The 14,488-nt window shown below is 39.4% G+C and overlaps 1 protein-coding gene across 4 annotated transcripts in view; it reads right to left on the bottom strand.

Annotated features, from left to right (window-relative positions):
- The window catches only part of LOC126473300 (chromodomain-helicase-DNA-binding protein Mi-2 homolog), a 165,166-nt gene extending 159,073 nt beyond the window's left edge, over nt 1–6,093 (bottom strand). For 3 of the 4 annotated variants that reach the window (XR_007586432.1, XR_007586434.1, XM_050100270.1), the window contains exons 1-4: nt 5,926–6,093; nt 5,272–5,375; nt 2,909–3,040; nt 2,324–2,453 (exon numbers count right to left, since the gene is read on the bottom strand). Coding sequence is in view for 1 of the 4 variants with exons in the window: in XM_050100270.1 (XP_049956227.1) it covers nt 2,324–2,453; nt 2,909–3,040; nt 5,272–5,375; nt 5,926–5,962 (403 nt within the window). In the remaining 3 variants the exon portion in view is untranslated. The remainder of the gene's footprint in view (nt 1–2,323; nt 2,454–2,908; nt 3,041–5,271; nt 5,376–5,925) is intronic. The other variant, XR_007586433.1, reaches the window with a different exon arrangement.
- Nucleotides 6,094–14,488: the final 8,395 nt, after the last annotated feature.

Below are 14,488 nucleotides of genomic sequence, written 5' to 3'. Positions count from 1 at the left end.
CCAAATGGATCAGACTGTACTAAAAGCCACTACTGAAATCCCTTTTACATGATCTCAATTGACTATGCGGAACAACTGCATCTACTGCAGCAACCCTGGCATTTTATTCCTGTACTGAGTCTCATCTGGTTTGAGTAGTGGCATCAAAACTGCCACTGTTGTGAGAGCTATCTGCTGTACAGTTTGGCATCTGAATGGTGAAAGTGAGATGAGGGACTATTCTTTTTCTGGAAAAAGTCAGCACAGTCTATAGATCATTGACATCATACATACACCCACATCATTGTTGGTTGCTAATTTACACGCAAACGCAAAAGGTACACGAACTTTGAGTAGTCAATTTTGAGCAGGACGCCACTCATGTAAAATGGGCTTCAGACGCTTGATAATGAAATGAAGGTGGCCAGGACCTCTACCAAAGCAAATGGATGGTAGACGAATTAATATGTACTGTGCTAGATCCCAAGGTATAAGAAAAAGACAGAAAGCAGCGCAATGGACAATGTTATACAGGGGAAAGGAAGAAGGCGGTAGGTGCTGCAAAAAATATTGCTGCTCCACTTCGAGCTTCCTCTACCGCTTCATTCTGTTTGCTAAAGAGGACCATACAACACTCAAGGAATGGCTGTATATAAGCTTTCTTTATGGCTCACTTACATTTCTAATAAATTTCTCAATGAATATAAGCCATATGCTTGATTTCGCAGCAACTAAGTTTATAAGTCCACTCCAGTTTAAGTAATTGTGGAAAATAATCCCTAACTGTTTGACTGCTGTGATTGAGCATCATCTTACTGAATTTGTTAACCATTTTGATGCAACAGACAGACTCATTGCTTTCTGTGCCGAGGCTGCTTTTGTTATGGTTGTACGGCCTGCCAAATGCTGGTGCCTGTGCTGAGAGCCGGCATTCTGGCCGAAATGGAATACTTACCGTTCAAATTTCTGAAAACTACTATGTGAACAAATTTGCTTTTTGCATATCCGCTCTGCTTACTGTGCAGCAACAAATTAAGTAAAACATTGCACAAAATTTTAAAGAGTTCGCAGCAGTAAAAACGCACTGTGTGAAGTTTGCATATGGTTTGTTTCAGCTTATACATTACAGTGAATGAAATAAGACAAGATAACACAATTTTACTTAAAACTATCTGATTTCAATCCCGAGATATATATCCGAAGGACGGTAGTATGTGATGTGCTTATTCACGTCCTTGCATCATCTTATCTCAAATGATTAAAGATATGTAAGCGAGGTTTTCTTCAAATGATAGCATGCAATGAGGCATATACGTTGTATGATAAGCACTCAGAACTTTTTTATTCAGTGAAATACAAAAGTAGCTCATCCACAGCAGTGAGAGGTTGGCAGCTCAAGACGCATTCAAATGCCCACAGCAGAGTACCAAACTCCAAGCAGTGCACATAGTGTATCATGTAAACACATCCACAGAAGCGACAGGGTTAATGAGGCAGTTAGAAAAGGTAGTTACAACCAAAAAGTTTAACTAAACTGAATTACTAGCAGTAGCAGGTAAGAAGTAAAACAACTTTCATTCGAATGTTTACTGATATGCATAACAGAGAAAAAATTACATTGAAATAACCAAGTCATACTTCGATATTTGAGTGACATGCCCAGCAGCTGCTTCATCTATTGAGGTAATGGAGTATACAACACTTCGCAAGCTATTCCAGTTTATGATGGAAATCCCCAGGCAATGGAAGACTGCCAACATAGAATATAGTTTTGAGGTATGGAAAGTAGTAAAGTTAATGCAGGAGTCAATCTTGTTTCCATATTCCTGAAGTATTCTCAGCAAGTTACTTCACAATCAATGGCACTTGTAAACAACCACAGCATAAAATGTATAATAAATAACTTGCAAATCATGCAGAAAATATAGAAATATTGAGGTAACTGTCTGATAGCAGTATTTTTCTACCACAATATTTTAGCACAAAGTCCTTCCCCTGAATATAAAAAATACACCTAAAGATGGCCAGAGGACTTTCAGGTACCTTCCTACGTCATCGTTTCAGTGCAGTAAGTATTTCGCCCATTATTTCATCGAAGTCAAATGAGTTTTACACACACCTACCACTAGAAGGTTTATAGTATAATTACCAGATTTTAAACATCACATAACAGTTGTGTAGACATTAGTTTAGCACACAAACAATTTGTTTTTGAATATGTAACTGCTTAAACTAGTTAATGTTAGATAATTTTTAAGACTGTTTAATGTATGGAATAGAAGTTAGCTTCAAAAACAACAATCTTACTTTTCATGAGGAAATTCTTTACAGAATTATGTCTTACCAGAATTAGAGTCCTGGACGAGAGGAGTGGGAGTATGTTTCGGCGTGCTACGAGATTTACGTGACTTGCGGTTACCACTGAAATCCGAGTCATTGCCACCACCTTCTTCATCATATCCATAGTCACTTTCCTGTGAAAAGAAAAAGGAAATGATTTTTTTCAAACACTATAAAATTTGTCTAGAAACCTTCTGAATTATTAAGGCTGAATTCTTAAATCACAGTGACTCAATACTGCCCTCTCATTTTAAAGAAAACGTGCTCCAGGTTTCTTTTTCTTTTTAACATATTCATGACAACCATTTCATTTACTGTGTAGTCTTGTTTTTCTGACACATTACACATACTAGAGGACGCCTTCAATATGAATCTATTGGAACACAGATCACATTTTATCTAATCCAGTGCTAGAAGTTGTCTATGAAATGAATCTTATGAACTGTTCTACTGTTTAAATGAGCCAATACTTGGTTCCTGCCTTTCCAAACTCCAAGAATGGAACTTATTCTTGAAATTCCTGGGGGGGAAGGGAGGGGGTGGTAGGAGTAGGAAGGGCGTTAAATTAGATAACATATTTTAATAATACCTCGCCACTATCAGCTTTTTTCTTCTTTTTCTTTTTCTTCCCCTTCTTGTCTTCTCCTTTGGCTTTTCTCTTCTTTCCTTTCTTTCGTTTATTGCGACCATCTTCTGGCTCATACTCATCGTCTTCTTCCTGCTTTGGATCATACAGATGGACACAAAACATTAAATAAATAAAAACTAAGCACACACAATAACAGAAAAGTGACAATACTACAAAGCAAGCATTTAACAGAAGTCACTGGCTTGTTAGCACCACAGCAAAATGAGCAGGGCCTATGAGGAATAAGTGTTAGTTGTTTAAATGAATACATCTAATATTAAACTAAATAGCTAAATGCATAATTTCATTACAAACCAGTAGCAATACTTCTGGTGATAACAGTAAAATACAAATGACAAGGGAGTCTATCTTCTGTAGTTTCTGTGCCCAATTCACTAATGATAACTATTAGCTCACAATTAGGGTTCACTTTCAATTAAGAAAGACGTTTAGCTAGTCCCATTAATGGGAAGAGTGAAACTGTTGAAAATTTTGTTAGCTAGAGCATGATACATGGATGTACCAACCAATACATACGTAACTAACTATGTCAAATGATGACTCAAAACTACCCATTTAGACGTACATCTAGAATGACCTATGTAACAACTTCTGGTTCAAGTTAAGTTCTCACAAATTATAAAACTAGCCTCACACTGGAATGAGAACAAAACTACACCCTTATAACAATTTCGAGCTGTGTCATTTGACTATCAGCGCAAATTTATTAAACTGTAAAAATATACCCAACAATAATACATTACCGCAGACAAATTATTCCAAAGTAATATGTTATTAATTCCAACAATTAGTGGTGAGTGCAGGCAGCAGTCTTATCAGTTTGAAGAGTGGGAACCACATGTTCACAACTGGCTATTTTTAACATCACAATTCTTTCAACACCATGTTTAAAGTACTTCTTTTCATCTACGTACATACTCCACAAGCCACTGTGGAGTGCATGGCAGGACGTACTTTGCACCACTGACAGTCATTTCCACTTCACAAATAACATCAGTAATTCTCATATGGCAATTTATTAATTCCTTAGCTAACACTGGAATGCTACATAGGCCCTAGTTCTGGATATGCGGTCCTTCACACAGCTTGCATATCTAATATGTGTTACACAATATCAATATTCAAATGTCAAAAAACGAATATGCAGAGACACCCATACCACAATGTGATGTTCAGAAGAATCTGTGTGGTCACAGACACACAAACAGTTCACACGAGATGCATTTTCATATATGGACAGGACGATGGTACATTATGCCAAGATACTTTTCTTAACATTTTCTTGACAAACATGAAATGGCACAGATGCTAATACAACTGTTGACACCTAAACAAAGATGTCTTCATGCATGCCAATGGGAGGCTTTTCTATAGAAAAAAGTGATTCTTTGATTAGAACTGTGAGTGAAAGAGCTACAACCCACATACTAATTTATCAAATTAAGAAATTTCTTACAGATTTCCATCATGCTGTACTAAGACAATTCTCTTGACAACTGTACTCTACCACCTTGCAGTCAGTCTTGTACCAGTATCTATATACTCTAATCACCAAAGGTCTATCACATGATGCAACTGGACATAAAATTCTTGTGACATGTGGTGGTTTTCTATTTCCCCCACAATATAAGCTGCACCATGCTACACTATCGTGTAAGAACAGTTATTAAATACCTAGTGAATACGAAGGGGAAATATACCCTTCCAGAAATTATTTCTATAATATTTACAAGTATTTTTCACATACACATTTAACAATACCTAACACTGATCTTTATAGGAGAACTATTAACTTGCAGCTGTAAAATTTTAATTAATCTAGCTACATAGCATCATGTTTTATGCAACTGGATTTCGTATTTCCTCTGTGTTGGGCCTGTTATGAGAGTAGTTTATTATTTATACAACTGGAAAACAAACAGGGAGCAACAATGCCAACTTTGTTTAAGGGTAAGCGGTGATTCAGGAAAGAAGGAATATTTTACAACACAAACATGCAATGTTCCCAGATAAATGTCTGCAAGTGATCAGTGCATGTCAAACGCTATAATGCATCCCATACAATTAAGGTGAACAGCTTTTTTACTCTACTTATGTTCAGTCCACAAACTCTACAACTATGCAATGATGGGCTTAGTCTTCCGAAATAGTGAAGTTCTGTTGTGGCAATTTCTTTCCACTGATCAAGTTAATTTCACAGAATTAGAAAAGTAAATATGTTCTACTGAAGTGACATGCCATGTTAACAGATGAACATATTCGAACTGTCCAAGTAATAAGTAAAATAAACATGCTGTCCTTACCCCTCCTTGTGGTCCTTCCTCTGATTCTGGTGAGTTTTCCTCAGTTGTACCTTCAGGGCGTGAGGTACTTGCACTTGCTTCCTCCCCAACTTCGTCATCACCGCCTAGATTAAAGAACAACAAATGCCCTTTTCGAAACAGTAACTAAATTCATAATCGCAATGTAGTTAAACATATTCTTGTCCAACTGTGAAACACACAACACTTTTTATACACGCTAGAAGACTACATGACTTCAAGCTCTTTCGTATGAAAAGTTATTAATTTTTTTTGAAACTGTTAGAATTCCTTTCTACAAGTAAAAATAAAAATGTTTTCATATTTTGCGAAAATAGTTTATTAATTTCTTTGATAGCCTCCATTTTGTTAAGGACGCAACAGAAGCCCGCGCGGCTGTCAGAAAAATAATGTCCCCCTCCCCCTAACTTGATCACACATTTTACATTCTTCTCTGTCACTTAATAACTTCAATGTAAGCATGCATCTGAAGCATTACGAGATGTCAACAGACAATTTGCGAACGCTATGCCGTCCTTTCTAGCAGTATTATCATCAAGTCGAACGATAACCTCACAACATGATTTTGTAGTCCCGCTTCCGAGTCCTATGTCGACGATGCGATCTCCCAAAACACAAAAGCGTGACAAAACTTACCGGCGAAAGACTCGTCTTCAACTTCATCTGACGCCATGTTCAACCTAATACGAACTAGAAACCGGAGTTATGTGCTTTTATTATCACAATTTTCGAAAAATACGAGGCATACAGTCATTTAAACAAATTTATCTGTGTACCACCGACACCACGCTTCAGCACCTTGAAGAAGCGAAGTATCGACTGTTCTGCGCATGCGCAGATAACCTCCGTTCTCGCCACAGAATTTGAGAATCCGTCAGCGCGGGAGAGACTCAGATTAGAAGCGTTTCAACACACAGTTTTATCACGTAGTATGTTATTTAACATAGGGATTTAAGTTCCAAAAATGAAAATTGTATTTCGACCGTTAATTTTTTCACTGTAACGTGGTGTAGCATTTAGCTGTTAATTATATACATTATTCAAATTAAACTGCACACGTCGCTCACCCCAATTCACCCCCCGCCCGTTCCCCGCCGTCCGCGGCTACTCTTTTGCCTGGGCTAGGTCAAATATTGATTGATTTTGAGACAAAGTTGTTCACTGGCAATCCTTTGCCTGTTTGCGCTGCGCAGGTTGTCAGCAATAACAATAGCATATACAAAGGAGGACTACCCGTACAGCAGGCCCGCAAACTATGACTTCCCCAAAATGTTGTAAAGACATTTTTCCAAAGCGATTGCATAAGATTTTGAACTGGGTAAATAAAGAATTGCGTGTTTCAAGACATCCGTGCCATCGTTTTTGTTTATATTTTGATCATACCATAAATTATATACCGGTGGAGGTAAAAAAGTCACGTGTGTTTTCGTAAATACCCACTTGTCTCCATGAACCATTGCCATCCACTCGCTGTTGTGGTAGGCAGATACCCCTTTTTCCTCCATTGATGATGGAGCTCAGTTGCGTTGGTCGTTGTCCTTGGGTGACGAAAACGTAGAAGATGGATTCTCTCTCTTTTTGTAATACACTGTTGTCCTACAAGAAGAACGAGAATGCTTCAAATGTCTTGGGTAGTGGCGTGTGTTGAGTAGCAGAGGTGTGCGAGCGAGACAAGTTACGCGGAAGATGTTCAAGCAAGCAGAATTTTTTTTAGGAATGGTCCCGAACCGCAAACTGTAACCCCGGTATGTTCTACCTATTTTTATCCTCTAAGTTATATAACGCGAAACTCTGAGCGTGTACAGCAGTACGGTATTAATTTGGAAATAAATAGAAAAGATAGTTTGTCAATAATATGCCAAACTTGAGAATGTTTGCACACTCTCAAACACAAAAACAAAGAAAGCATGGCGGAACAAAATCGAAGAATGACAAAGACGACTTACTGCAATCGAAGGAATGCAATGATTAAGCTAAGGACGACGATGATAGATGTCATAGCAGAGGTACAGAGGTACCTCGACAGAAAATATTTCATCAGAAGTTTTACGATGCTGCTCAAGTTATCCCTAGAACGCTTAACAAAAAAGTGCAGTAACGTAATATTGTGCAATATTTAGTAAGGTTCGAAATATTGGACGATCAAGACGTTGCTGGTCTACTTGGGAAAACTATAAGAAGCGTCAACATTTCACTCATGAAGATTTGAATTGAGATCGCAAGACATAAATGACTATCAGAATTGTTCATATACTGATGACGAAACAGTCTATGCGTTGCTGGAAATAGTTGCTCGTGTCAACGAAAACAAAACATTACACTGGAAGATGCATCTTGTATTTATTTGAAATTCAAAATGCACACGCAAAACTATTGTAAGCGAGAACTCTTAAGAATCATTCCAAATTTTATGTTTCCTTTCTGTTCATCTGCCCGAAGAGCCTATAATACCGTCAATGATTTGTACATTTCGATTCACTCTGATACAAATGGTCAGCCTTCTTGTTCTGAATTCATTTTAGTGGGTAAAATCAACACTGAACACAAAGCAGCCAAAGACTGTACTTCACACAAGCACGTGAGACAGGGATACTGCCCATAGATGGCACAATATTTCTCAGTCAGTGCGATACATTTCAGACTTTTTTGATCTGTTAAGTATCACTGCAAGACCTCTCAAAATAACCCGTACACATTCAATATTATTGCACATCCGGAAATACTGAGCAATAATATTGACCGCCTAGGCGGCACTTTGGAGTGAGTTCAAATCGAAACAAAGAACACGACCAACAAAAACCGAAAAGGAAAGAAATAGAATATGAATGAAAACTCTTCTCGGAAATTAACAAGTCTGAAAGCAGGGGCTTCTGTCTGGAACCTGAGGCGTTCCATTATGACCCCATGAAAGAATGCAGACCAAGGTCTGCATGTGGACCTTGACGCAGACAACGCGAAAGTGTCGCCATCTGAAAATTGGACAAGTCATGTGCATTCTGTGGCGCTAAGATATTCAAAGGCAAGACACGGTGCACGTGTCGCTCGAGTGTAAAAGACGGCTTGCCAGCGGAAAAAGTGCCGTCACATATAGCTTAAGTAACTTCAAATTCGATCAAATTGCTGTTGTAGTTCTAATCAATAGCAGTACCCAGTACATGCGACAAAAAAATTGTAAATTTAAAGGAATCGTGCTTTTTCACGTGGCAATAATACGTAGGGGTGATCACGAGTTGGCTGGCCCGAAACTTTCTTCTGTTACAGCCCGCACAACAATACTCCGGATATAGTATATACGCAAGTGTTGTAAAGAAACCGTATGAAGAGTGACTGATGAAGAAAATATTTAACATTAACTAAAAAAGTTAACCTTTAATTCTGTCCAGGTGAAAATTGGTAAAGCAAAGAGTTATTTCATATCAGACAAATCATCAGGTTTTAGTTCGTCCTTTTTCGAGAACAAGTCCTGAACTTCTCATTTTGGGGCTAAAGTTCCCACATGGTGCAAGAAGGTAACACACTGAAGGTTCTCAATTCCTTGTGCAAGACTTTGATGAGAATATTTTGTGTAAAATAATACTACGTGAAAGACCGTCTTTTAAATGTCTATTGGACCATCGATGCTGCCGTACCATGCAGACACATACATAGGGCCTTTTTTGTGATGGTGTTTTCACAGTAACAATGTGTTCATTATTGCCTAGGGCCCAAAATAATATCGCTCTACAGCAGGATGTGCACTGAAATAAACCCTTTTGGGAGATTAATATGGTGTGCTGACTCGGAAACTGTATTTCTATCTTTGCCTTGTAAGTACACTTAATCTGACGTCCTTACTGAATAACTGAGATAAGAGAAGAACAAATAGTATATCATTGGAGACAGGACCTAATAATAGCAGCATCTTGTGCGAGGTGCTGTAGAGAAGAGCGCTAGGGCTTTCTTCAAACCAGTCTCATCCTAAGAAACACGTTTCTTCTGATTTTCTCGCGCATGGTTATTGACAGATCTGGCATGTGAAAGTGAGCGTTTTCTAAAAGAATTTCGAATCGTGTAGCCGAGGCGGGACTTTGATACCAGCCCAGTATTCACCCAGTGAGATTTGGGAATTCGCCTAAAAACGACATCCAAGCGACCCATACACGGGCCCTCGTTAACCTTTAACTAACGTAGAGGCAAACATTGGACACCACCAACGTGGTGCGGTCAATCTGACCTCTTACTTATAGGTGGGTGTAATGTTAACAATTTGAATCCCTCTGAAATTCTGTGTTCTGCGTATGGCAAAGTCTTTAATACAATGTAAATCAACATGAAAATAGAAAACATTAACATTAAATAGTTATTAAGAAATTGGCATTCAGATTGTTTACTGCACAGAAACTAATACATTTGTGTGTTTTCCATAAGCTAATAACGAAATTAATGCTTCGATAGATTTTGTATTTCTTCTTGAACTAATGGAACAAACACGTTTTTAACCTGAAAAAATACTTCATGAAAAATCAGAGTTCTCTAAATCACAATTTTTCATAACAGTGCCGGCCGCGGTGGCCGAGCGGTTCTAGGCGCTTCAGTCCGAAACCGCGCGACTGCTACGGTCGCAGGTTCGAATCCTGCCTCGGGCATGGATGTGTGTGATGTTCTTAGGTTAGTTAGGTTTAAGTAGTTTTAAGTTCTAGGGGACTGATGACCTCAGATGTTAAGTCCCATAGTGCTCAGAGCCATTTGAACCACAACAGTGCTTGCAGACCTGGGAATAGCACTGCATGCATATTCTCTTGCAGGGTAGCAAACATGCGAAGTCTTCCTTTCCTTGCTGGCTGGGCAGATTCTGCACGTTTTCCTATTCCCAGGACCTAATTCTGCTTCCACTGCTTCTTCTGTTGGGGCATCGGGGCCTAAAATCCATCGGGTCATTATTCGTAATTCCTTCGAAAGTCGTGGGTTCTGAGCTCGCTTTTGTTTATGTTTCAGCAGAAGACTACAGGCCAGCTCTTTCAGGAAGATACCTCTGTAGACAGGAGCTTCATCTGATCCACTCTTCTGAAGAACATACGCATTTACTGTTCTGATGTCCAATAAACGATAGAATAAACACATCGGCCAACGTCGAGTTCTTCGACTGAAGGAGTATATGGAGTCCTTTTTGTCCAGTTCATCGACACCTCCTTTAGTGGCGTTTTAGTACGATATTATTTCTGGTTTCTGAGAAATCCTCAGTGGGGCTATGCTGCATGGAAGAGACAAGAAGAACCGTTCTATTTGTCTTTGGTACATGCGACAACAGAGTGGTGCCTTGCGTAAAACCATACAAAGACGAAACAACTGGCCTATGATTATTTGGTTGGAAGGCTTGCGGAATCTCTCTTATTATTTTTTTAGAGTTGCAAAAAAAGTCAATCCTCTTTTCCGGAACTCTTCTACAGCCTGTATTGAGCGGAACCAATTGTCAGCAGTAATGTTGCGATTACTGTCGTAGATTGGTTTACACAATCGCGACAGACTGCGTTGTTTCTTATCATTGTCCAGCAAAGTATCGCCATCAGAGCCTTTTCCAGTGTACATACACGCATTATAAAAGTAACTGGTCCTTGTATCACAGAAGGACATTATTTTTAAACCGAATTTACCAGGCTTCTTTAGCATGTAGCCCACAAATGAGCATTTACCATGGAAGGTAACGAATTGCTAATCTACAGTAGCACATGTGCCTAAATTGAAATATTTTTGGGAATTTTCCACAATTTTTCTAAAGAGAAAAGAGGCTGCTGCCATTTTGTCAACTTTGAGACACTTTTCTAGTTCGAAAGTCATCTACCGTGAGCAGTTCAACAACATTAGGAAACGGTTCCTAGATATGACAAACTTTAAAATTTCCCGGCCTGAACCATCAATTACAAATATATAATTTACATTTTCGTGGTTGGATTTAAAGACAGAAGAATATATCAGAAGTCATAAAAAACCAAAAGTTTATCAAATGCAGGATCTGAAGTTCAGCTTTGCTTTAGTCAGAGCACTTCTGCCACACGCAATCTATTTTAGTATTTGTCCATAGTAGAATGTGATCGAGTACTTAGTCATCAAAATAGAGATGCCATAATGAAAATGGGTCTTTTGGATCTCCTGTAGTCATCATGGTGGATTGAAATTTCATGATGATGTTGTGCGAGGAGTTCTAACAGCTCGGATCGGAGGTGCTTTGGCCTATTTGTACTGATTCTTGCCATAGAAGTAATTGCTTCTCCGTTGCTCCTCACATGGATCACTACTTTCATCAGAGTAATTTTCGGTTGCACTTTGTTCTGACAAAGTGTCATGTTCACTCACAATGGGTTCAGTTTCTTCACGTTTATCGTCACAGTCACTATCGTCTGATTCCTACAGCCATCTGCTCACAGTTCTCTCAAAGTGTCGGTCTGAAGTGTTCTCATGTTGTCTGCTACTTGTATCAGATCCTTTACCTGTATAATTACTGGGTTCCGCCATATTTCAAAAGCTGTGAAATGGAAAGTATCGAGAATACGTAAGGAAAGTAATTTCAGAAAAAACTTCCGGAAGTTCTATCGCTGCTTAACGTAGCAATAGCACGGAAGCGCTCTGCAACGCAGTCATCTCTGGAATTACGTCACAGCCAAATTAAGTCACCCCGTAGTTTCAGTTACTTGCTTAACGGAACTTCCTTTCAAACTGATATTGCCTGCTCCGCCCCCCCCCCCTCCCTCCTCTCTCTCTCTCTCTCTCTCTCTCTCTCTCTCTCTCTCTCTCTCTCTCTCTCTCTCTGCGTATTCTACACGTCGTGTCCAAAGCACGTAAGACACAAAGATGGACCTAAGTAGGCAGAAAGCAATATGTTCGACACCATGCGATTACAAGTACACATCTTTGAGTGCAAGCTTCTTACGCAATTTGTTGACAATCAGAGTACTGGTCTCCTCTCAGGTGCTCTGACACCCAAACCTACAAATGTCAGATACTAGGAGCGGCACCAAACGTTGCATGGAAGTAAATTATCAACCAAAACTCCGATATAGTTCGTACTAAGTGCTGTCGTCCAGCAGAACGGGCGTAAACGTTAATTAAAAATAACACCAGAACTACGGAGCAGGTCAAAAGCATAATTGTAACGTGTGTTGCTTCCATGGGGAAGTTTGTAGAAAGTAAGATTCTTGTACCAAGTGTTTTAGGTCCAAATCCCTATGACGACAGTTCTTTTCCTATAATATGGGTGAAAGTGTTACATGGAACATGTTTATGACATGTAAAAGGGATGTTTGGAATTCACAGCAATGTTCTCTTGGCATTCTGCTTTCGTTTCGTTGCTTTAAGGTAGTAAACCTATAGTGTACATTTTTAGTTTCACAGAATATACAATCAGAACAGAAAAATCAAGGAACAATTGCATCACACGTGCGGAAGTAATTGTAATAGTAATAATAATAATAAACAAAATAACAAGATCAATAATAAGCACAAAGTTCAGCTAAAGAAGCGAAAGCAAACTGCCGAAAGAACATTGCTACAAACTCAGGGAAATCCTTTTACATGTCAGCAAAATGTTCTGCCATATAAAAGTTTCACGCGCAATCAGTTGAGAAAATCGTCATCAATGGGGTTTGAACGCTCTACCTTCCACCCACACGAGATCAACAATGCAATTATCCACAGATACGCTTTTCCTGTGCTCCGAAGCTATGGTGATACTTTTAATTGCCGTTACGCATGTTCTACTGCGCGACAGCACACAGCACGAACTAAATCGCTCTTTTGGTTCATAGTCTATCGACATACAAAGTTGGGTATCGATCTGAGTGTCCGACATCTGAAATTCTGCAGTCACGAGATTCTTCTCCGACTAGGTCCACTTTTGCTCATTTCGTTTCCGCAATGAGTAAATTGTGTTCTACTTCCCGCCCCAGAAGATGTGCTTTCGTTCGTTTAGTATCACTTCCTATCACATGTCACACAGAGCTGAAGCCAGGGAATAGCAAGATAGGCCCCGGCAAGGGCGCAGGCGCTGAGGGCACAAGAACACCAGGAAAAGACAGTTGAACAATTAATCTGGAGAGGGTATATGATTTATCCTACCTCTCGTGTTCCTACTTTCTGCCTACGACAATAAGCTTTTCACTTGGCCCACGATTGTAAACGCATGCTGTTCTGACAATGTTGTTTTCCCGAGGAACATCATAAAGCAACGCAGCGAATAGATGTCCATCTAGTCCAGTAACGCCTTCACAAGAACGGAGATTTGCGTGCAAAATGTGAGGCAGAAGATTTTATTTTATCATATGTATATAGTTGAAAGTACATAGAATCCAAATTTTTAACCTTCAGAACCCTCGGGACAACTTTGTGGCACAAAAAGGGCTCTTTTTCAGATTTCCGTCTATTACTTGGAAACTATGTACCACGGTGAAAATGTTATAATTACTTAAACGAAAGCCGGCCCAAGTGGCCGTGCGGTTCTAGGCGCTGCAGTCTGGAACCTCGAGACCGCTACGGTCGCAGGTTCGAATCCTGCCTCGGGCATGGATGTGTGTGATGTCCTTAGGTTAGTTAGGTTTAACTAGTTATAAGTTCTAGGGGACTAATGACCTCAGAAGTTGTGTCCCATTGTGCTCAGAGCCATTTGAACCATTTTGAACTAAAACGAAAGAGCATTAAAAGTGAATTATTGTTCGTAAAAGATGAAACTTGAATTAAGTATTGGAACGTGTCCGTGATGGGGACTTGTGTGTCAAAGATGCTCAGTATCACAGGCTTTGTCAAAGGGATTTTTACCGGCCAATCAGAGGTGGAGGAAAACAAAGAAGTCTTGGATCAACGCAGACAGGTGAAGCAATGGAAATGATTTCTTCCTGCATCGAAGACTCAGAAGAGTGCCACTCTACTTAGCAGGCGTTAAAGCACAAAATCACAAGTGGCTGGGAGGCAGATGTTAGGATCATAAAAGCCCGACTCTTCCGGAAATATGGTGAAGAAATAATGACTGTTGACAGCCATAAAAAGAGCACAAAAGTGTGTTTCAAAATTACGGGCTATAAGATACTGTATGGCAGTTTCTATCACAGCAAGATATCAGATCCACAAGAAGAGCATCTGAGTATTGTACGACCTGCTGCAGTTATACTTCGTGAGGACGACGTGCACAGGTCTATGATACATCGCAATACTCCCCCACCTGATGATTTCTTAT

The sequence above is a fragment of the Schistocerca serialis genome, chromosome 4 (assembly GCF_023864345.2).
Source record: "Schistocerca serialis cubense isolate TAMUIC-IGC-003099 chromosome 4, iqSchSeri2.2, whole genome shotgun sequence".
NCBI lineage: Eukaryota > Metazoa > Arthropoda > Insecta > Orthoptera > Acrididae > Schistocerca > Schistocerca serialis.
This window is presented reverse-complemented; position numbering and strand designations above follow the sequence as displayed.